The sequence below is a fragment of the Chiloscyllium punctatum genome, chromosome 3 (assembly GCF_047496795.1).
Source record: "Chiloscyllium punctatum isolate Juve2018m chromosome 3, sChiPun1.3, whole genome shotgun sequence".
Classification (NCBI taxonomy): domain Eukaryota; kingdom Metazoa; phylum Chordata; class Chondrichthyes; order Orectolobiformes; family Hemiscylliidae; genus Chiloscyllium; species Chiloscyllium punctatum.
The window spans coordinates 59,147,859-59,173,451 of record NC_092741.1 but is presented as its reverse complement, the minus strand read 5'-3'; the positions used below and the strand labels follow the sequence as shown (position 1 = coordinate 59,173,451).

The 25,593-nt window shown below is 38.7% G+C and overlaps 1 protein-coding gene across 25 annotated transcripts in view; it reads left to right on the top strand.

The window, feature by feature from the left end:
* eya4 (EYA transcriptional coactivator and phosphatase 4) overlaps positions 1–18,943 on the top strand; it is a 621,540-nt gene extending 602,597 nt beyond the window's left edge. For all 25 annotated transcript variants that reach the window (XM_072553780.1, XM_072553791.1, XM_072553781.1 and 22 more), the window contains one exon: positions 18,025–18,943. In XM_072553780.1, the coding sequence (XP_072409881.1) occupies positions 18,025–18,105 (81 nt within the window). In that variant the 3' untranslated portion in view covers positions 18,106–18,943. The remainder of the gene's footprint in view (positions 1–18,024) is intronic.
* Positions 18,944–25,593: the final 6,650 nt, after the last annotated feature.

The following is a 25,593-nucleotide window of genomic DNA, read 5'->3' as shown; positions in this document are numbered from 1 at the left end:
ATGTAAGGTAACTAATAAAACAATTCTAAACATAGTAATCTGTCTCCTTTATAAAGCATTTGTAAACACAAGGTGGCCTTGTTTTACTTGAGAATTCAACAATGTTCCATAATCCAGCAATGAGATTACACTTGAATAATAATTTGTTTGCACTAAGCTGAAACTAGTGTCTCAAACATAAATATAGTTAATTTAAAAAGCATGAAGGCATTGTTGACTAAAGCCGAATTGCAAAATATGTTCAAGGTAATATAGTAAAGAAGCAGCGGTACACATTGAAGGAGATATTTCATAACTCTCTTCAAAGATATATTCTATTGAGAAAGAAAGACCCTATGAGAAGGATGAACCATCATGACTGATGAATGACATTAAGCATGATATCAAATTGACAAAAGGATGTACTGTCCTGGAAAGAAGGTTGGGATAATTAGAAATCAGCAAAACATGACTAAAAAATAGTAAGGAATAAATTGGAGTAAGAGTGAAAATTATCAAGAAAACTTTTTAAAAAGTAAAAACTTAAAAGTAAATTTAAAAAGGAAGCAAAAATATGCAATTGTTCTTTAGAGGCTGAAACAAGGGTATTAATCATAGGAATCAAGGAACTGGCAGGAGCTTTGAACAAGTATTTTGTATCTATCTTCACAGTAGAGGCAGAAACCATATCCATGAAAAACTAGAAAAGCAGAGGCTAAAAGAAGCAAAGGAACTGAAAATATTCATGGACATTATAAATATATTTGAAAAAAATAATGGAACTGAAGCCTGACAAATCCTGATGGCTTGAACTTTATGGTCCTAAATGAAATGATGCAGAGTTAGAGGAAGCATTGGTTGTAATCTTTCAAAATTCTCTAAATTCCAGAAAGTCCCAGTCGATTGGAAACCTACAAATGTGATACCACTGTTCAAGGAAAGAGTGGGACAAAAAGCACCAAAGTATGGCCCAGTTAGTGTAATATTTGACATTGGGTAAATGCTGGAATCCATTATTAAGGAGGTAGAAGCAGGGTTTTTAGAATGTCATAATAAAATCAACAGGTCAACAAGGTTTGGTGAAAGAGAAATTATGTTTGCTACATTTATGAATTTTTTTGGAGATTTAACAAGAAGGGAATCACTAGATGTTGTGTATTTGGATTTCCAAAAGGTCTTCACAAATAAAGATGTCAGGTAAAATGTTATTGCACAAAGTACGAGCTCATAGTCTTGGTGTTGGCATTTTAGCATGGGTAGAGAATTGGCTAACCCACAGGAATCAGAAACTCTAGAAAAATGAGTCACTTTCAGGTTGATAAACTATAAAATATAGAGTGCCACAGGGATCTTGCTTTCGAAATAGTTCAGCAAATATTAATTTCACTGATTCCTGAAGTAAATGTTATTTTCTGAGGAAGGTTGAACAGTTTGGGCTTACGTCTTATAGTCTTATAGTCATTAGAGTTTAGAAAGTGAGGGGTGAGCCTATTGAAACACCTAAGATTTTGAGGGTGTTTGACAGCATGGGTGCAGAAAGGATGTTTCCTCTGGTGAAGGAATCGAGAACCAGGAGCACAATGTAAAAATAAGAGGCCTCTAATTTAAGGTGGAGATGAAGATAAATTTCTTCTCTTGAAGTCTTTCAAATTCTCTTCCCCAGAAAGCAATGGAGTCTAGGTCATTGGATAAGTTCAAGACACATTTTTGATTTCTTATGGGAGACATGCAGAAATGTGGAGTTAAGTCAAATCTTATTAAATTGTGGAGTTAGTTTGATGGGCTTTATTGCCTACTTCAGTACCTATTTCATGTAATTTTATTTTACTGGACTGGTAAGCTTGCTCCTCGGATGCTGCCTGAACTGCTGTGCTCTTCCAGCACCACTAATCCAGAATCTGGTTTCCAGCATCTGCAGTCATTGTTTTTACCTGGTAAGCTTGAGTCTAGTCTAATGTTTCAGGGATATAAGTTCAAATCTACTGCAGCAGCTTGGAAATTTAAGTTCAATTGATGAAGTACATTTGGAATAAATCATTCTATGAGTAATATTGACCATGAAACTGGTGGTTAGTTGTAAAATTCCATCTGCTAGAAAAATGTCTTGTCGGGAAGAAAAGGTGCTAGCTTGAGTTGGTCTGGTCTACATGTGACCCCAGACTCATGGCAATGTTTAACTCTTAATGACACACTGCAACGGGATACCAAACCATTCTGTATATCTTCGAAGGTGACTGAATGCCTTGGTGAGGTCTGTTCGAAATGTCCAAGAAAATCATTGCTGGTGGCATCCACAACACATGAATGAACTAAACAAAATGAGCTGAACAGAGACTAATCCCTGCTCTGATCAGGATTCTTCAGGGCCTAATAAAGAAAGTTTTCTTTAATCTTTCTAAAACCTTCCCTGTTAAACATGTACGTGGTGTTTTGTCCAAAACCTGGCTTGGGTTATCAGGCTGCTGTCAGTGACCCTCATGTCTCGAAATTCTTCATCTACAAATCGGTAAATTAACTGTGGGGGCTTGTCTAATTATTGTCAATAAGGCCCGATGTGGGGCCAGCCTCAGCTATCCAGTTGGGTCACACGCTGCTGTCTAGCTTTGATTCTACATTTATAAATAAAGGCAAACAAATTTAAATCCTAATGCCTGCTTTGGATGGCTAGAATCTTAATGTGTGCTCAGTTAATATTTAAATAATACAATAGATCAGGAAAGTTACCCCATTTTGACAGTCTGGAGCAGTTAAAAAGGAAGAGAAAAGAACTGTTGGCTCATTTCTTCCGCTGGAAATACAGATTTGAAAATATATTGTACAGTCCTGGCAGTGAATGATGTTGCATCCATGAAATATAGTCAATATCCTGACTGATTATTCCCTGCTCTTTTGGAATGAATTGTGCAATTAAGTTTAAATAGAATGGACTGTTGCTTTAATAAATTGGACTCCTGCTAACATTTGAATGTTGGTGGCTGCAGAGAAATAGATTATCTGAGGGACACTTTGGAACTCTAGTCTAATCCAATTTTACATTTCTTGAAGTTAATGACCTGGTAATAGTGCCAGAAAATTCCAAACTCATGACATGCACATGTCCAGAATTTGTTTTGGATGTGCTTTTGCAATAGGAAGTGAGAGACATTTTTTTCTTTGGCTTGGATAATTCATTGTTTTACTGTAGACCAATCATATTCATATTGCTTGAAATGCATGTACCAACTGCGAAAATGGATGTCGAGATATAAAGTACTAGCTGCTCCTACTTGTAAAAATGGGCGATAGAGGCATCACTCCCATTGACAATGCGTAAATATTTTGTTCACCTTAGTTCAAAGTATAAAGGACAGGAAAGGCTTAAATTCAACACTTAAAAGTAAATTTGATATTCTTGCGTGGAATGTAGGTATTTCTGTCTATATGTGCATTTTTGTCCATCTCTAATTGCCCTTGAGCTGAATGGGTTGCTCAGCCCTTTCAGAGTAAACCGCGTTTTGGTGGGTCTAGAATCATACTTAGATCAGACCCGGTTATAAGAGCAGATTCCTTTCCCTAAGTGGAGTTTGCACTTTTTCCCCATGCCTGTGTAGGTTTCCTCTGGGTTGCTCCGGTTTCCCCCACAGTCTAAATGTGGATGGATTGGCCATGCTAAATTGCCCAAAGTGACCAGGTATGTGTAGGTTTGGTGGATTAGCCAAAAGAAAAGCAAAGTTACAGGGATAGGGTAGAGGGGTAGGTTTGGGTGGAATGCTCTTCAGAGGATCAGTACAGACTCAATGGGTCGAATGACCTGCTTCTGCACTGTAGGGATTCGATAATTATTCTATAAAAGAAATGAGTGAACATGATGGTGTTTTATGACAATGGGAGTTTGATAGTCATCATTACTGAGACTAGTTATCAATGCCAGATGTTAATAATTAAATCTAAATTCTACCAGCAGCCATGGATGCCACTATTGGACGAGCCCCACAATTAGCTCGCCTATTTGAAGATGAAAATTTTGAGCCATTAAATGACCCTCAGGGCTTTAGAATTGGCACGTTGCCTGACTAATAGAAAACATGAAAACAGTCCAGACCCTTCTTCACAATTTCTTCATGTTCTTGGTGTGTGAGCAATGGTAAAACCACATTTGTTGCTCACAGCTGGATATAATGATGATGTTCAAGTGGCTTTCCAGGACTTCAGAATGCCCTGAAGGTCAATTGCATAGAGCTAAATCACATGTAGTCAGACAGAGTAGATTGGCATGTTGGCTTCACTGAAGAATATTAGTGAACCAGTTGGGTTTTCATGGCAACATGTCACCTTTCATGATCATTGTTTCTCATGCCAGCCCACAAATTAGCAGATGAATTGAATTCAATTCATGATTTTCCATGGTTGAATTTGAGATAAGCTAAATAAACCCATTACTGCACTACTATGGGTATAATTACATCTGTTTAATGAGTGCAGGGAATGGGCCTCATACAGGGAATTCAGATTATTGTGTGATGCTTTTTGCAAATGTCAGCTTGCTGTTCAGAGCGCAGCAATATAACATTTGCGCTGGAGATTGTAATTAATATCACGGATATATATAAAAAGATGACATATTTGATAGCAAGATTAAAAACCTGAATTCTATTTTTCAATTCAGCTGCCTTTCCATTTGTTATGCCCATTAGTCAATACTATAACTCCTTAGGGGGTTTTATATGTAGAAGTTCCTCATATTACCAAGCTAGGGGCTTATGTCTGCTTTCTGAAATAGTAGCAAAGCATAGTTTGTAACTATTGTTTTGAAGCACTTTCTCCAGTTTCTAATGATTTTCATGTAGGTGTGCATCATATTCACTGAAAACTTCCAACCAGCATCCTCAGCGATCAAAACAGGGAATACCATTTTGATTTATGATTAGCAACAGAAGATGAAATAAAATTAATGATCCAAAAGAGACTAAATAATTATTCCATGCATTAAATCCATTAATAGTCTTCTTTCATTAGCTACCTCAGCTCTGTCAGATACAGGATTAACAGTAAGAAAAATTGGAATATCATACTGAATAAGCAGTGACACTCCTTAACATAATTTAAAAATACAACAGTTTCTGAACCCAAAACTTTTGCTGATCTACAAAAATATTTTTTTCCTCCCTGCAGTATTTCTCAAAAAAAACTTGTGAAATTGCAGCTGGGAATAAAACATCATCTGTTGTAAATGAATTAAACAGTGAAATCTTTCTAAAATGGGATTAATGAAGGAATGTTGCGGATTGTCATACCTGATTTGCTATAGTAGACCCCTCCTTTCACGGGTTTCATCATTGAAGGAAGCACAGAAAAAAAGGGATGGGGGGGGTTGTTGCTCTGGAGGGTGGGGAACGAGATTGCAGTGTCTTAGTAAATTACTCTTGCAGCAGCTCACACAGAGACATTCCAATCTTGGGTAAACTCATGAGGTGATGGTTGGCCAGAGCCTGAGGTACCTCACCAGAGACAGTGAAAGAAAATCAAGCTATTCTTGTAAACATCCTCCCAACTGGTTGTAAATTCAAACTGGCAGATACTTAAGAGCAGAATGTGGCTTTTTTTAGATTACATTACAGTGTGGAAACAGGCCCTTCGGCCCAACAAGTCCACACCGACCCGCCGAAGCGCAAACCACCCTACCTCTACATTTACCCCTTACCTAACACTACGGGCAATTTAGCATGGCCAATTCACCTGACCTGCACATCTTTGGACTGTGGGAGGAAACCGGAGCACCCGGAGGAAACCCACGCAGACACAGGGAGAACGTGCAAACTCCACACAGTAGTCAGTCGCCTGAGGCGGGAATTGAACTCAGATCTCCGGCGCTGTGAGGCAGCAGTGCTAACCACTGTGCCACCGTGCCGGCCACAAGTTATGCCTTTCTTCTTAATGAGTAGGTTTGGGGTTAGCGAGTGGGGACATACAAGTCTTTTAATGTCATTACAATTTTTAAAAAATTAATCAACACAGAGATTATATCTTTTGGGGTTCCAGGCATCCCAGTCTGACTTTGCTGTCACTCACTGATCAGTCTGGAGAGTTCTGGTTTAAAACTTCACTGTGTAGTAAGGAATTGCACTTGATACCTCCAAGGGGTGATGCTGCCAGACGTGGTCTCTCAGTTAAACTCAGTTCCATTTGATTTTCATTTCAATCCTGAGTCCACATTGCCCTATGTCTGATTGACAAGGATAAGCCACCACAGCTGGAGTGTTGAAAATTCTGTAAAGTTTATAAACTGTTTTTCCTGTCCTTTAAGCCAAGAGGGAATTAATGAATCTTTGTATCTTTCCCACCATTCATCCCCGCCCCCATAAAGTCAGTCAAGATTCAGAAACTTATGCTACATATTTAAATACATCTGACTCCTACAAACTTAGGAAAATACCACAAAATCATTTAAACACTCTCCATATTTCTATTATATAATTCACGGTTTCAGGAATAGTCATACATTTGTGGCTTATCTGCACCTTCATTTTCCATAGATATTAATCTCCATTTTTACCAAGAAGTATTTAATTTGTTTCATAATTAATAAAACTGTTGAGGTGCGCAGATTTGAAACAGGAATACAGAAATTGTATCTCTCCAAAATTTTGGCCTTTGCCCATATCAAAGAAGGAACATGCAATATTAGTGCACCAGCTTTATTGGTTTGTTCTAATGTGGTGTACATACCAGGAATGGTACTGGAGATTAGATTTAGGGAGAACAGTTAAGTCCAAGATGGTGAACATAATTTTATGCTGGGGCAAGGAGAAGAGCAATTTCATTCCTAATTTTTCAGACACAGCCTCACTCAAGAAGCTTGACATGATTCACAACAAAGCTTCAGTAGGGACCCCATCACCTATTTAAACATTCAGTCTCTCTACCATTCTCACTGCAGTGCGTACCACCTACAAGCTACACAGCAACAATGTTAACTTCCCCCTATCAGTCCAGTCACCATCACAAATATCAACAAGCTGTTCTAAAGGGGAAATTGGCCAGTACATATGCAGCGATTGCTTTACTTATCCACTCCTGAAAGCACAAGCATTAGCAAGCAAGGTGGCCCTGACCTTGGAATACTTAAAGTGCTACTCATGGTCTCCCTTCCTTATGGGAACCATTTTGACTTAATTGTCATAGAGTCATACAGCATGGAAATAGACCCTTTGGTCCAGCTACTCCATGCAACCATGTTCCCAAACTAAACTAGTCCCACCTTTCTGTGTTTGGCCCATATCCCTCCAAACCTTTCCAATTCATGCACTTATCCAAATGTCTTTTAAACCTTGTAACTCTACCTGCATCCACCACTTACTCCGGCAGTTCATTCTACATACTAACCACACTCTATGTAAAACAGTTGTCCCTCATGTCCTTTTCAAATCTCCCTCCTCTCACCTTAAAAATATACTTCCAAGTTTTGAACTCCCCCACCTTAGGGAAAACCTTTTGCTGTTCACCTTATTTTTGCCCCTCATGATTTTATAAAGCTGCCTCACAGCACTAGGGACCCAGGTTCGATTTCAACCTCGGGCAACTATCTGTGTGGAATTTGCACATTCTCCCCGTGTCTGCGTGGGTTTCCTCCGGGTGCTCCTGTTTCCTCCCACAATCCAAAGATGTGCAGGTCAGGTGAATTGGCCATGCTAAATTGTCCGTAGTGTTAAGTGCATTAGTCTGGGGTAAATATAGGATAGGGGAATGGGTCTGGGTGGGTTACACTTCAGAGGGTCAGTGTGGACTTGTTGGGCCGAAGGACCTGTTTTCATACTGTAGGGATTCTAATCTAATCCATAAAGTGACCCCTCAACCTTCTACACTCCAGTGAGAAAAATCGCAGCCTATTTTTATTGTTCCGTCCTCCATTACTGGCAATATCCTGGTAAATTGTTTCTGAACCCTCTCCAATTTAATAGTATCTTTACTGTAACAGGGCAACCAGAACTGTACATAATATTCCAGAAGAGGTCTCACCAATGTCCTGTGCAACCTCAACATGACTTACTAACTCCTACACTCAAATGTCTGAGCTATGATGGATTAATGCCTTCTTAACCACCCTGTCTATCTGTGACACAAAATGTTGGTAGAAGCGTTGTGGTGAGATGCAGAAAAACTAAGACAGTTATATAATCTTGCCTAAGTACGTGGACAGTAGTTGCAGTGTCTCTTACTCTGCAGCATGATCATAATAAACAAAGGAGGAGGTAGAGAAAGGAAACTTTGTGAGGAGAAAGGAAAAACATATATACAAGGAAAAGTATGAGACATACCTGATAATCAGAGGGTTAGATAGGGTGGACAGTGAGAGCATTTTTCCTCGGATGGCGATGGCTAGCACGAGAGGACATAGCTTTAAATTGAGGGATGATAGATATTGAGAGCAGAGGTAGTTTCTTTACTCAGAGAGTAGTAGGGGCATGGAACTCATTTCCTGCAACAGTAGTAAACTTGCCAAGTTTAAAAGCATTTAAATGGTCATTGGATAGACATATGGATAAAAATGGAAAGGCATAGGAGAGATGGGCTTCAGATTGGTTCCACAGATTGGCGCAACATCGAGGGCCAAAGGGCCTGTACTGCACTGTAATGTTGTATGTTCTATGTTCTAAGCCTGAAAGGGTCTTCCAAGAACTTACTCTTATCATGTAATCAGCCAAAAGCAAGGCATCTGGAGGTTTTGCTTTACCAAGAGCAGGCACAATGACAAAATTCTGTTACTTCCTTCACAACAACTTAGAATAACAAGTCATGGAGAGGGCTGCTGTCCTACTGCAACTACTATCTGTGTACAGGACATTCTTCTGGAATACTGTGTGCAGTTCTGGGTTGCCCTGTTACAGTAAGGATACTATTAAATTGGAGAGGGTTCAGAAACGATTTACCAGGATATTGCCAGTAATGCAGGATTGCGCTATAAAAATAGGCTGTGATTTTTCTCAGTGGAGCATAGGAGGTTGAGGGGTGACTTTATAGAGGTTTATAAAACCATGAGGGGCAAAAATGAGATGAATAGCAAAGGTCTTTTCCCTAAGGTGGGGGAGTTCAAAACTAGGGGGTATATTTTTAAGGTGAGAGGAGGGAGATTTGAAAAAGACATGAGGGAAACTTTTTTTACACAGAGAGTGGTCCGTGTGTAGACTGAATACAAGTAGAGTTACAGCATTTGAAAGACATTTAGATAAGTACATGAATTGGAAAGGTTTGGAGGGATATGGGCCAAACACAGAAAGGTGGGACTAGTTTAGTTTGGGAACATGGTTGCATGGAGTAGTTGGACCAAAGGGTCTATTTCCATGCTGTATGACTCTATGACAATTAAGTCTAAATGGTTCTCTTTCCCATAAGGAAGGGAGACCATGAGTAGCACTTTAAGTATTCCGAGGTCAGGGCCACCTTGCTGGTTAGTGCTTGTGCTTTCAGGAGTGGATGAGCAAAGTAATCGCTGCATATGTACTGGCCAATTTCTCCTTGAGAACAGCTTGTTGATATTTGTGATAGTGACTGGACAGATAGGAGGAAGTTAACATTGTTGCTGTGTAGCTTGTAGATGGTACACACTGCAGTGAGAATTGTAGAGAGGCTGAATGTTTAAATAGGTGATGGGGTCCCTACTGAAGCTTTGTCATGAATCACGTCAAGCTTCTAGAGTGAGACTATGGCTGAAAAATTAGGAACGAAATTGTAGTGCCTTCCAGACTGCAGCTGGCAATATTAGGAACATTTTGCAGTTTGCCTTCCGTAGAAATATCAGGGAGGTGATAAAGGATTTCTCTTTTCCCTGAGGATAGAGGATCAGGGTTCTTAGAGAGCTTAGTGAGTTCTCCAGGATAGCAGGCTACCTGTTGATCTCAAGAAGTGTTGAATGCACACAGAGCTTGGCAGGCCCTTCATCACAACAGAGAATGATGCTGCAACTACAAGAGCTATCAGTCATTGTGTAACATTTGGTATTGGTGAGTGTCTACTATGCTCACAGACCAACTTGCTTTTATCTTTGCAATAAGCACCATTTTTGGGTCTCCCTGACACTCAACAGACTTCTTTGAGATGAAGGATGCACCTTCATTGCTTGGCTCATTGATTCACCCACCAACATCATCGCTCCATGCAAGAACCATGGAGTCACACAGGAAATGTGGTATCTACTATAACAGATTTTACCTTGATTCAGTGGGAATCATGAATAAATACGTTTGAGAGGGTTTCCAAGTTTATGGTGTATATCATTTCCTCTAGGCAACACAGTAGGTGTGTCAAGATTAGAGTGGTGCTGGAAAAGCACAGCAGGTCAGGCAACAGCAACACCCTCTTTAGATATGGAGGCCACCTCAGGAGGAGGTGGAAGTAAAAGAAAGGTAGAAACCAGTTGCATCTGGAGAGAGGGAGCAGGACAGCATGGTGTGAGTTCAAAATGGCTGAACAGAACACATTCTTCCCCCAACATGGACACATGATCTGCTTATAATTCATCCATCACAGATACATCTTTTTGAAGACCTCTGAAATATATCACTAATAAAGGTCCAAACCAATGATCTTAACACAACACCTTTATACAACCGTATGTAAATAATATAGAAAAAATTAGCTAATCCAATTTGTACTTTCCATAAGTACCTGTGTTATAAGAAAGGGTAGGGGGTGGGTCTGGGTGGAATGCCCTTTGGAGAGTCAGTAGGAACTCAAAGAGCCAAATAGCATCTTTCCATACTGTAGGGATTGCTGACCATTATTCCTTTATGAAGATCTTGTTTAATTTGAACATGGTGGACTAACTACTTCAGAAACAATGGATTCGTGAATGGTGCTGAAGAAAGCGCAAATATCAGCAAGCCAAGGTTTGGGGGTGACAGCTGGCTCTGATAGAGAGTGAGCTGAGTCCACTCGCTAGGTCCTCGAGAACATGGTGTGCTGCCCCAAGAGTTGCTATCAACTGAATGTCAGGCCTTCTGCCAGATCCAAGAGTTCCATTTGCTGGATTGAAAAGCAGGTGCCACCCAAAGGAGGAGGTGGCTTTGGAAGAGTTTGGGTTGAGATAAGGAGGATTCAAAGGGGGAAGCAAATGGAGGCTGTAACAGGAATGTGGCTGGGGAGAAGGAGGCTGCAAGTCGGAGTGGTGTGGATAAAGGAGCTATAAGAGATGGGGAGGAGGCTGCAACAGAAGATGGGGGAAGAGGCTACAAGTTAATAAAGTGGAAAAAGGGCTGAGAAAGATTTCTGGGGTGGAATAAGAAAACTGCAGGAGGGCTGAGGGGAAAAGGGAGGCCTAACTGAAGGAAGATTTCTAAACCTGTCAACAATAGAATGTGTAGCTAACAAATATCCAAAATAACTTCCAAACACTGAAGAAGGAATCTCTTGCAAATAAATCTGGAATATCTCATTTACGCATGAATTCATCAGGAGCTATTATACATGGAATGGAATAGATTGTACTGTAAGCAGCACCTTCACTTGTTACATTTATATCTGGGCATGGAATGCAGAGATGCAGTGAATTGAGTTGAAACTGCCTAGTTAAAATGTTCCAACTTTGTGCACAAACAGTCCCTGGGTTGCAAAGCGGTTCCTTTCTGGAGTCTGTTCACAAGTCAATTTGTGTGCAAAGTGAAACACGATGCAGGACAATATAAAGGAGCTGTTCGTAAGTAGAGGAAATATTTGTATGTCAGGTCTTTAAAATTACACTCTTGTGTGAGAGCATGTTCAACAGTACAAACATTTATAAATCATTTGTAAATCGGGGATACCCTGTATATACAACAGAAACAGATTAGCTGTGACCTCATCAGTCTGAAAAAGTGCATTTAAGGTGATGGCTCTATGTATGTAGAATTGTATGTTAATTACTTTGAAAAGAAAACTTTAATTAAGCTACATATTTTATCTTATATCAATTTAACTGCTTTGGTGCCAGGGAATTTTTTAATATTATTATTCTTACATTGCAATATGGGCATCACTGGTAAGACCAGCATTTTTGCAAAATTCTACTTGCCCTCAAACTGATTGGCTCTCTAAGTCATTTCAGAGGGCAGTAAAGAGTCAACAGCATTGCTGTGGGTTTGGAGTTGCATATAGGCCAGGTAAGGATAACAGATTTGCTTCCTGAAAGAATGATAGTGAACCAGAGGGGTTTTAGTTAATTGGGGGAATGAATCTGATACAAAACTGGTCAAATGATTCTTGCAAAGAATTCATGGGCTCTATACTCCTTTCGCTCATTCCTGTATCCTGACCCAGCAGATGGAACTCCTGGATCTAGCAATAGGCACAAGATTTGGACCTCAATATTCATGGATGCTTTTCTTGTTGGTTATGGCTTGATGTTGAATGGAGAGTTGATAGTGATTGAAGATATTGATTAATTATTCTAATTCTGCTTGTGTTTGTCTTTAAGTACCGCGTATCTCAACACAAGTACAGATAGTGTAACCACCACAGAAAATAGGAGGTGAAGTAGGCCATTTGGTTCCTTGAGTTGCTCCACTGTTCAATAAAGTCATGGTTAATCTGTCTATGTTTAAAATTCCATTTTCCCATTCACTCTCAAGCAGCCTTTGCTGTAATTTTCTTTCCAGCTGTGTTGGCCTCTGAGGTCCATGTGCACCAGGAAGTTCCAAATTGGAAGTCAATTCCATGATCCACACACCAACATTGATCATGGCACATGGAAGCTTGGCATGACTATACGCAGCTTAGATGGAACATTCCCATAGAGTCATACAGCACTGAAACAGACCCTCCAGTGCAACCAGCCCATGCCAAACATAATCATAAACTAGTCCCACCTACCTGCTCCTGGCTCATATCCCTCCAAACCTTTCCTATTCATGTACTTACTGAAATGTCTTTGAAACATTTTAATTGTTACCCCATTTAATAATCTTGGGTTCCCTTGCCTAACAAGAATCTGACCACCTACTGTCTTAAAAATATACAATGACCTCGACTCCACCCCCTTCTGAAGAAATGATTCCAAACTTGCACAATCCTCTGTCACTGTGTTTGCCTGTGGGGGCTTATGCAATCATTGAGAGGACAGTACAAGCTGGAATGCTTCAAAGATGTATCTGTCAAAGTATCTAAAAAAAAGCATTGTCCAACTCCTTTCGGTTCTGATGAAGAGTCATATCAGACTCGGAACATTGGCTCTGTTTCTGTCTCCACAGATGCTGCCAGACCTGCTGAGTTTCTTCAACATTTTCTGTGTTTGTTTTAAATTTCCAACAGCTGCAGAACTCTGCTTCTATCAGAAATGTGTGTGTGTGGGTGTGTTAGGATATTAGAAGTAAGGTCTGAGTGTCAAGGTGTTGTGCTGAAGTAGTGGTCTGATTTTGGCACATTGAGCAGTGTTAGAGGTGTGTGGTATAGTAGGTGTCATATGTGATGTGAAGATTTAAACATTCACTTTGACCACCTAGTTTTTTAAATTTCTTCTGGCACTACTACCATGTCATGGTGGCAGACTTTAGTCATTAACTGCCTTGCGACACGTACTCATTCCCTGCCCATAATTATTCTGGAGGACCACTTGCTCTGTTAAGGTAGCATTTTTGAAATCTGTTCAGCTTCGGGCATTCCTAGACATCAACATAGGCTCGGTTGATAGCTCATCTGTTCTCTGGGAAACTGCCAAATCTTATGCCAGAGGGTTAGTTATTCCATATTCCACAAGTAGGAAGCGGCAGAAGGGTGAGCAGTAACATCTCCTTGAAGCACGGTTGAAGGCAGCCAAGAAGGCCTATTTTGACAGACTCATTGGTCAAACTACAGAGGATTACGGCACTGCAGTCTGCACTAAATTCCGTGCTCACGGAGACAGCAAAGAAGGAGCTGGCATTTGCAAAGCAAAGGTTATACGAGCATGGTGACAAGCCAGGCAAATACTTAGCATACCTTGCCAGAAAGAGAAGTGCCCCACAAACCATTACAGCGATTAGGGAAGGGTCTGGGAACCTAACGTGTGATTCTAAAAAGATTAATGTGGCGTTCCAGAGATTCTACTCTAAGTTATATCAGTCTGAGAATTGTGAGGAGGGGCAGGCCAAAATGGAATCATTTTTTAGAGATCTGAAGCTCCCGAGTGTGATTCCCAAACAACAGTCCTTTCTCAATGCCCCATTATCAGAGCAAGAAGTGCAGGAAGCTCTGAGGCAGCTTCAGAGTGGAAAGGCGCCTGGTCTTGATGGACTTCCCAGTGAATTCTATAAGGAATTTATAAGTATACTGTCAGGCCTGATGCTGAATATGTTTAATGATTCATACAGTCATGTTTGTCTCCCACCATCTCTGAGAGAAGCCAATATTTCACTTATCCTTAAAAAAGGGAAGGACCCGGAAGACTGTGCTTCATACAAGCCCATCTCGGTCTTAAGTGTGGACTTTAAAATCCTCTTTAAGGCTCTTGCGTTAAGGCTGGAGACTGTGTTACCTTCTATTATTAAAGAGGATCAGACAGGCTTCCTAAAGGGTCGCAGATCCTCCAATAATGTTAGGAGGCTGCTTAACATAATTCAAGCATGCCAACAGCAGTCAATACAGGGATTGGTGATTTCTTTAGATGCAGAGAAGGCATTTGACCGAGTTGAGTGGCCGTACTTTTTCTATACTCTAGACCGGTTTGGTCTGGTGAAGTTTTCATAAGATGGGTAAAGGTTCTCTACAGTGTACCTCACTGCGGTCATTACCAATGGGGTACAATCAAGCAATTTTAATATTTCTAGGGGCAGCCGGCAGGGCTGTCCCCTTTCACCATTACTTTTTAAGTTGGTGAGTGAAACGTTGGCAAAGGCCATTCGTGGGGATCTCAATATATCAGTTCCAGAAGTGGGGTCAAAATTACATAAGATCTTGCTGTATGCAGATAATTTTCTAATTTTCTTGACAAATCCAGCAGTCTCAGTGCCTTACCTGATACAATGCATTCACGCGTTTGGCACTTTTTCAGGGTATAAGATTAATTTTGCTAAATTAACTATGTTAATTTTATACTATATTAACTACTATATTATACAATATTAACTATTGACTATGCCTATGGGTGGTCTTACGAAAGAGTTGGTCACAGGGGGGTTTTGTGTATTTGGGCATATTCATTACTCCAGTTCTGGATTGGCTGTTCAAAGCCAATTTTACTCAATTATTTGAAAAAATTAAACAAGATCTCCAAAGATGGGAGGCACTTCCAGTCTCATGGTTGGGTCGGATAGCACTTATTAAGATGAATATTCTCCCTCGTTTGCTATACCCTATATGGATGCTCCCCCTGATTTTCAATAAACAAACACTCAGGAGACTGAACAGTTGGTTCAGCTCCTTTATCTGGCATCGTAAACGGCCCCTCATTAAATTAGCCAAACTGCAGTTGCCTCACAGATTGGGGGGAGTAGACCTTCCGGACATTAAAAATTACCAATTAAGCTCGCTTTTGACCTACGTAAGTGATTGGGTTTGTGTGGATCCCCTTTCAATATGGCTAGATATCAAAGTCTCCCAGGAAAGGTGCCCCTTTACTAGTTTGCTGTTTTTGGACAAGGTGAGGACATTTAGGGAATATTGCCATAACCTAATAGTCATCAATACTGTTAAAGCATGGAGGGCAATTCGGCAGAGGGAAGGTAATATTGGCAAAACATCTTTGTTTACGCCTTTAGTGGGTATGCCGAGTTTTCAACCAGGTATGATAGATTCAGGATTTAAACATTGGGCAGCTAGGGGTAAATCTTACATGGGTGATTTATTTGAGGGAGATGTAATGATGTCCTTCAATCAGTTAGTATGGAGTTATCTAATAGAGACCTCTTTCATTTTTTCAAGTTAGGGATTTTATTCAAAAAAGGACCACACTTTTGACTGATCCCTACAAATCTGATATAGGGGTACTAAGGGCTAAGAGTACAATCTCTGTCAGTACTCTATATCACCAATTAGGGGGTGCCACCTCAGATGAGTCTGATCGACTCTGCAAGATGTGGGAAAGAGAGCTGGGGGTTGAGGTTTCTTCAGAGGCATGGGAAGATATTTGAGAGAATGCAAAGAGGATATCAATTTGCAATAGGACATATGCTTTACTGTTGAAGATTCTCCACAAGGTCCACTTAGCCCCAGACCGTTTGTCAAAATTTAAACTAGGGGTATCTTCAGCATGTCCCAAGTGCAAGGTCTGCACGGGCACTCTTACCCATTGTCTTTGGTCTTGTGACAGGCTTCAAACATATTGGAGTGCTGTGGTGGGTGCAATGGAGAGGATTTTAGGTGTAGGGGTGGAGAAGGACCCTATTCCGCTCCTTTTGGGCCTACCCATTGTATTTCCTGCAGACTCGCATAAGGCAAAACTTTTCAATATTCTTACATTCTGTGCAAGGAAGAATATCTTGCTCGGTTGGATATCAGGAAACCCCCTTGGGCCTGTCAGGTTGGTGGAAGATTGTTATGGAGCATATTCCCCTGGATTTTCTCACAAACATGGTACATCACAAAACTGAGAATTTTTACAAGACATGGCAACCCTTTTTGAAATACCTGGACACAGATTTATCTGCCACACTAACAAGGGCTTTTATATAGCTGTAACGATTGTGTTTCATGAGTCCAATATCCAGGGAGGAGGAACTGTGAATGTGTGAGTGTTTTGTTTGGCTGGGCTGAGTTATTACTATTTGTTTGTTGTTAGGTATTTATTTAGTTAGTTAGATAACTAGTTTAGGTTTTTTTTAAATTTTATACTTCTCTGTATATGTTTATACTTTCGTATAGGAGGGTGGGTTGGGGAATTTATTTTATTATTTGGGTTTAGTTTTGTACTGTTTTGAATTATATTGTTTTGTATTTGTTGTAATATTTAAAAATCTATTTTTTCTTAATAAAAATTATATATTTAAAAAAAATCTGTTCAGCCACAGGACGTGGACATCGCTGGCTAGGCCTTTCACAGCTATTATCCTGACTTCAACATCCTACATCTAGATGGCATTGTTAAATCCAGGAGTTCTGTCCATTTCTTGAAATGACATGGATTTTCATTGAGTATTCAAGACCAAGTATCCAGCAGCCTGCAGTGGATCACTGTAATTTCACTTTTACCTGGGCTGTGCTTTTAAAGAGGGAAGGCTGTATAGAAATCATGATCCTACTTTCTACTACACTGCCCTTGGAGTATGCAGAGGATATCAGCACCATTGTAGATACCTTGTACCAAACCTTCCAGTGTCACAATCAGGGAAATAAGTTAAGGTAGACAAGTGTTATGTCCTACCCACCCAGTTTCAATTGGATGTGGGTATGTCAGTAACCCCATATCCCCACAACCAAAAACTGAGGCAGTCACATCCAATGCCCACTGGATCCTAGCTGCCCCAACAAGTTTCTGTGAGGACCTATTTGGAATTTTTAAAAATTCTATCCAGTCCACAAGCATCCTAGGAGTTTCAATGGTCCAGTCTGGGAACACCCACAGGCAGCATCATGTTCATAATTTGTAATTACAAATAACGAAGCGGACATTTACAGCCAACTGACTAATTTCTGAATGTGTAGCTTGCAGACCCACAATAGACTGTCAGGCAGAGTCACAACATTAGACACACAGTACATGGCGTGAACTGGTGAACTCTCTTAAAGGCAATATATACATGCAACAGGCAGTATCCCTGGAGAATATTCTTTTCACTGTCTTTGGGAACCACTTGAAGATCAGTGATTGTCTTGGCCAAGTTCCTAAGAAATTCTGTGTGGTCTCCTGTCGGAGAAACTCCTTTTCCAGGGAGCATGTAGTCTTTGCAAAATCTATATGTAGTCTGTGACTGTGGCAAAATCAACAAGCTTCTCTACTGCTTCTTCCCTTGATGCATGAAACATCATTATTATCAGTAGCTAAAGTAAGTTCTCAACCTGCTGTCATTTTGTTTATATGAGGTGAAACATTTTGAAATTGATAGGTTTATTTATCAACATGTGTTTAATATTGGTTTAGTTATTATTAATACTGGCTTTTTTTGTTTTTCTTTCTTATTCATGTAGCACAATATGCCATTCTGGAGGATATCGAGCCACTCTGATCTGTTGGCTTTGAATCAAGCACTGGAACTGGAATACTTGTAGTTGCCTTGAGCAGTACAGCCAGAGATACAATGTTAACAACCTACATAGGAGTATATGAAGTTTCCCTCTGTGATCTGAAACACCTCTGGCTTCCACATTTGTCTTAAGAAATGAAGAGATATGATTTGTCATGTGAGGCTATTGTGAATTCAAACTGCTGAACAGTGACTGGTACATTAAAACTCTGCATAAGGAACTATGTTGGTCTTAGGAAATATTGTTCATTATAGATAAAGTGCAAGTTGTGTGTATTTTACAACTCTTCAAGTGATTATACAATGCCCAGGATGCTTGAACAGCTTTTACAATGAACTAGTTCTTTTAAGAAGCAAGAAGCTGCTACCAATGCATCCGGCATGAAGTTGTTCAACGGCATTCCTTTGCCATTGGATGTTCTCAATAATGCAGTGTTTTAGCAAACTTTAGTCTGCTTATCCAAGCTGAACCTGCATTAAAGGTGCACTGGGCTACATTGACAATCACATCTAGACCTGCAGTTTGTGTAACTTAGTTACTGTGACAGCTTACTCTAAGTTAGCAGCTGTATTCAAAAATGTAATGCTTTTATGAGGATAGTCACTTTTTGTAAAGCTTGACAAGAAGAATATACATAAACGATGTGCTGTGCCTTAAAATAAGACAGTGTTGGTGTGTTACAATGTAACTTCTGTTCCACAAATGTATAGATAAACTCTTTGTGATGATTAATTTTTTGAAATGACCAAATTATTAAAAGAATCAGAAATAAAAGAATTCTGCGTTGTGTAAGCAGAGAAGAATTGTTCCAGACTGTTGGTCTAAACAGGAAATTAAAAATTGGAGAGTTTTTGTCTTTTTACTTGGACTTTTAGTGTTTAATTGTAAATTACAATCCTTAATGATATCCAGGAGAAACATTTTAATTTAAACTGTGAGGTAATCTATTTTAGTCAATAAGAAACAGCTTGACACTTTTTGATATTATGCTTGTCTTTACCATTTCTGGGAGTTTCTAAAAGAACTTTTGGTTTGGGCACTTATTTGATTTCATGCTAGTTCATATTTTCTTTAAATCTTAAAACTGTAATACCAAGAATTCACTCACTTTTTAGAAGCTGTATCCCAATCCACCTCCTGTCTCCTCATTTGATGTATCTATGAATAAAGGGGATGTGTGTGGATACGGATTTTGAACAAGTTTATGGGCTTATTGCATCTTAGGAAGTGTCCAGTTTTCATTGGCTGAGTCAATCTACAAATAACATAAAGTGAAGAGCTATCTAACTTTTACAACCAATGTTGCAATTTTCTTTCTAAGCCTGTATTGTAGTTCCTAATATACAATACACCAATCAAATTGATTTTAATAAGTTGTTTAAAGGATGGAGACCTTTAACTAAAGCTGATGTTAAAAGCCTTTAAACTAAGTTCTTCCTCTACAGAATAAATGCAATTGTACATTGTATATTTTTACAGCATATTGGCAGACAGGGGAAAAAATCTGAACGAAAAGGACAAGATTTTTTTTCAGTTGGATTGCATTATCACATACCAAAATTTTATTTTGCAATGAATTATTTTTCTAAGTATTCAATTGTTGCTTGTGCAGCAGTCCAGCTTTAGTTTTGTTAAATACCCCAATTACCACATTATAAATTTGTACATTTAATACCATATGCAATCGACATCTTCACTGTGTAGCATGGAAATAGCCTTTATGTCTTTGATCTTCTTGTATCTGTTTCAAGGGAAACCTCAGCACAGTTTCAAGAGTTAAAGTACCTACATTCTGATCTCTCCATCTCATCACCCCTCCTGCATTAGAAAATGAGAAAAGCAAACTGCACGTAATAGATAATCTGCCAATATGCTGTAAATGCAATGTGTCCTCAGCTCTATGTGTGATTTACTAAAGGGTATATTCAGAGGATGCACATAACATTGATACACCACTCTGATTTGTTAAACTTTCTCCTTACAGATTCTAGTACTGGGGCTATGGAATAATAAGTATTGGCCACTTAGCAACATTTTAGTGGTAACAATATACTGTTCATTTTTTTTATTTATTTTGATTGTGCTTTTTGAACATTAAAATCAACTCTTGTGGAAATTTAAATGGCCCTGGGTTTCTTTGTAATATATTTAGTGTGAATTATCTGAAAATACATGTACAGAAACAGTCTTGATATCTCTGTTCAAAATGAATAAAACAAACTAATTTCAATGATTAAGACAGTCTCAGTTTTTGGGACAACGAATGTCTTTTTGTGATGAGGATACAATAGGAAACAACCATTAAAGTTTTGGATGTATTGAAGTTTGTGTGGGATTGTATTGAAGTGAGGGAGCAGGGAAAATATAAAGTATTGAAGAAGTTGAGTGTGCAGTGACATAGTCATAAATGAATGTTCGTTAGTGTCAGAGCTGGGATCAGAGGTGGCAAATATTATGGAGGTGAAATGGATGTCATTGGTGATGGATTGGATTTGAGGCTTACCTCAGGGTAAACCTGGCACTGAGGTTGCTCACTGATGGATTTAAGCAGTTAAGAAAGGAGCAAGAATACAGAATTTTAAATCAATAAAATCACAGCAATTAAATAATTGGCCAACACCTATCATGCTGTTAACTCAAGTTTTGTAAACTCGATAATGAAACATAACCCTGTTTTGACAAAATATTTACAGGATAAGTTTATCTAACAAAATTCAGTAAGAAAAATGATGTAAATAAATGATGCAAACATCCACAACAACAGTACTTTTTGCCATTTTCCATTTTCTCCTTCCCTCCTATTCTTATAGAATGGATTCCATACTCAGATTTAGTTCAAAGACCACCCTTCAGTACCTCATTGAAATGACTGTTTTAAAGTGCAAGCTTAGACAATAAATGTTGGCAGATTTTTTTTTTCACTTTTAGGAAAGGAGTGGAAATTCACCTGAACTCAATGGCTTTCCTCACTGGTGTCCTTAGCCACGCTTTTCCAGAAACTGTCAGGAACAGGAACACTGGCTAACATGCCTTGCCCTAACCTATGACCAGTAGTGATGTCCTATTGATATTTGCAGATTAAAGATGCTGGGATACTCATTGATCTGTCTGGCTAAACCAAAGAGGAAAGAACAAGAAAACATTTAAATATTACTTTTTTTATCTTAAAGGAAAGAAACTAAATTTGTGATTTAAAATAGAAAATATGTTTTAGAGAATGTTCAGAGATATATCAGATGCTCAGGTATAATTGCTAGTTTGCAAACCTCTTTTTTGTTTTACAACATTTGCCCAGTCATGGGGTTAATTATGTTAAATGTCACATTCATATTAAACAATAATTTAAAAACCCATGCTTTAGCACTTTCTATATGCTGTGAGGTGGTCATACCATAAATTGACTTGTGTATGTCCCTAATATAATGCACTAATCGTACTGTAACTGAAAAATTTTTCCAAAAAGAAGAACACATAAAGAAGGGTTAAAATTTTATAGTGATTTAAGTAGGGGAACCAGTGCTATGTTAGAAGTTTCTAGTCAATCAGAATTGCATGCTATGATGACAATCAATTTTGTTTTGATTGTGACTCTGCCTAGGAGATAAAAAGATTATGGAACGGATTCTGCTGTACTAATAACAGCCTGACATCCACACATACATGTTTAAATGCAGAACTCAGACATTGCTGTCAATGATGCCCTGCCTAATCTCACACCTCTCTGTTTGAGAGTTCCCCAAAATCATTTGCAGAAAAATTACAAATAAGGTAAATTTAAGTTAATTACCCACTAATCTTGCACTGAAAACAAATGAGAATGTCATGGCTAATGAATTCAAGAGTAAACCAGTTTTTAACAATAAAATAAACTCTGACAAACATACCTGGCTATGAAAAAATATATTTGCAAATTTGACATCTCTTTCCATTAGAAATTTATTATAGCTAAATTAAACTTTAAATTGTTTCCTTCACTAAATCTTTGTTCCTCCTTTAAGCCCAAGTGCATGCCTGAATCTTTGTTTCACTTCCTGTACAGTGATTTAAAAATAATTTACATTTCTTGTTGTTTTGCTTTTTGATTTGCAGTCTGCATGATTCTGTGAGGATTCTTTAATTGGTTGTTGAGGCTTGCTGCTACTTGCCCTGCTCACAGTGCCACAGCTCCCCTGTAGAGGGCACTGCATTGAACGAGCACAGGATTTTAAAAAAACCCTGACTAACCTGAAAACATGGAGTGAATGGAAACGCCATTTTCTGGCCCAAAATGTGTTGTATTTCACAACGATGTAATCAATAGATTGAAATGTCTGAGATTTGCAAAAAAAAAACTTAATCTAGGGATGGAAATTTCTCTCTGAAATTAGTTAGTTATTTAATATTTTTATAGCAATGGCAATTGGTAGTTGCTTGAGTTTAAGCCAAGGTAAGAAAACAAAAGTATTTACGTTCTGTCACTATTCATGGAACAATCAATGAGAATGTAACTCCTTCATCGGCCTTTACATTCAGCTGCATAGCACCCACTGTTCAGGAGGTAGCCTGCAGACAGCCTTTAATTAGCAATTTTAGTTAGTAATTTGTTGGAATGTTCCAAAGAGCAGACAGGAAAATGGAGTTAAGACCAGGATGAAATCAGCCAAGATCATATTAACTGACGGGCGCATGTTCAAGGGGCTGAAGTTCTTATTTTGTATGTTCTTAATATGATGGGCAAGAAGCACATGTACATTTCAGTCTGAAATGCAACCTGCCATATTGGGAAATAACAAAAAGAGTTGGGAGATACCCTAAGCTGAAGCAGGTCATAACTAAGAGGCCAAAAGCCAATTCATGACATTCACTCCAATATTTGCCAGTACGGGACAGAGCCATCTGTAGAGAGATGTGAGGCCTGGGGAAAATCACACCATGTGGGACCATTCACCACCATTGCCCTGGAACAAATCGTATTGTTCATTTCACAAACCTCCCAGTTGCTGTCCCCCTCTTCATTCCATTCTGTGAATCAAAAATCACCCTTATCCTCGCTTCCAATTCCTCCAAGTTTCAGCAGTCCAGGCACAAGGCCAGGTATCATGATTCACCCTATCGCAAGTGCCAGGTGACATCTGAAAAACCAGATGGTAGGACCAACTCTTACGAAGAACTCAGTTTCTTTTTTTGCATCTACTTAGCTGAATATGAAACTGAGAGGAGCTTGAGAGGTGTAAACCAAGCAGATAAAGAGCACAAATGGCATCATAAAATATTTAATAAGGAGTTCTTCCACCAAACTGTGCCTTGCGCTAATCCTCCTTTCTAAATGAAAGCAAGTAAAATAACAGCTGTAAATAAAAAACTCCATATGAACCCATTCTGATGTATATATACACCATCAACTTTATACATGCACCAGCAACTTGCTCAGCGGGTGAGACAGAGTATAAAATAAATAAAAGGACAAAACGTAAGGCACTCTATTTGAATGTAAATATCATCCAAACCAAAACAGATAAACTAGAAGTACAAATTGAGATAAATAAGTATGAGGCAGTGGCCATAACCAAGATGTGGCTGCAGGATAACCTGAATTGGGATCTGAATATTGGACAGTGTATGACACTTAGGAAGGATGGGAAGCTAGGAAGGGGTGGATTAATTAAATATTAGCACAATAGAGATGACCTGATTCAAGGAAACCAGAATGCAGAAGCAGTGGAGGAAAATTTGAGAAGTGATTAAGGCAAGAGGTCACTTGTGGGATTTGTGTACAGGCTCCATAACCGTAACCACATAGATTCATAGAGTCATACAGCATGGAATCAGATCCTTCGGTCAAACTGGTCTATGCCAATTATAATTTGCATGATTGGACTTAGTATCAAGGAAGAAATAATGGTATGTTGTTGAAAAGTGACAGCACTTATCATGGGGGATTTTAACCTACTTAAACATTGGAAAAATCAGATAGGGAAAAGTAGTCTAGATGAAGAATTCATTTAATGTTTTCAGGACAATTTCTTAGATTAGCATCTAATGCTACTAACAGAGTGCGGGCTATACTAGACATGATTTTGGCCAATGAAATAGGATTCGTTACTGACTTTGCAGTGAAAGTCCCCCTAGATAGCAGTGAACATAATATGATGAATGTAATATGCTAATGTAATACTTAGATACAGTTTAAGGAAAAAAGGTGTAGGTCCAAGACTAATATTTTAAATTTAAACAAGGGCTAGTGAAATTGCACTGATCATTTAGGTTATGTGATAAATCAATAGCGATACCTGGTAAACATTTAAGGAAATTTTCCAGAATGAGTAGAATAGGTACTTGCCAAAAAATAAAAAATTTAAGGACAACCTGGCATCCGTGATTAACTAAAAAAAATGTCAAAAACAGTTTCAAAGTCAAAGAAAAGTAATAAAATTGTGCAAAACTAGGTGGTAAGTCAGAGAATTGGACAGAATATTTTTAAAAGTATTAATCATGATGTAGAGGAGCCGGTGTTGGACTAGGTTGGACAAAGTTAAAAATCACACAACACCAGGTTATACTCCAACAGATTTATTTGGAAGTACAAGCTTTCGGAGCACTGCTCCTTCATCAGTGCTCTGAAAGCTAGTACTTTACTTCCAAATAAACCCATTGGACTATACCTGGTGTTGTGTGATTTTTAACTTAAAATATTAACAAGAAGGGAAATGTTAGAGTATGAGAGATAGTTAGCCAAAAATATAAATGCAGGTAGGAAATGTTTCTTCAGATATTTTAAAAAAAAGTTACTGAAGTCAAGTGTTGGTCCTGTAGAAAATTGATAGAAATTAGTAATGGAGGTTAAACAGAGATGGATTGAATCTGAATTGAACAGATGATTTGCATTGGTCCTCACTTGGGAAGCTGCAAGCAGCATTCCAGAGAAAGCTGTAAATTAGGAATTGAAAGGGATGGAGTAACTCAACGAAAATACAATTACTGGGAAGTGGTACTGAGTCAATTGTTGGAACTACAAATTGACAAGTCCCAATATCCAGATGGATTTCATCCTAAGGGTCTTAAAAAATGTAGTTAGTGAGATAGTTGATACATTGCTTTTAATTTTCCAAAACACATTAGATTTTGAGACGGTTCCTTTAGATTACAAAATGATAATGCTTTACAAAAAGGGAGCTAAAAACCTGGAAATTACAGGTCAGTTAGCTTAAATCTTCATAGAGAAAATCTTAGAAGCTAATATTAAATGTGTTACCAGAGGAATTTGGATAAGTTCAAGGTAATCAGGCAGAGTCAATATAGTTTTGCCAGAGTCGTGTATAACTAATTTGAATAATTAACTTGTAGTGTAGAAAATCGGGGACCAGTGGATGTATTGCATTTAGATTTCTAGAGGGCATTTAGTAAAGTGCCACTTCACTGGTTACTGCAGAAGATACAAGCTCATGGTGTTAAGGGTAACATATTGATTTGCATAGAAGATTGGCAAGTTAACAGTTAACAAGTTAACAAAGGGTCTGTTTCCGTGTCGTATGT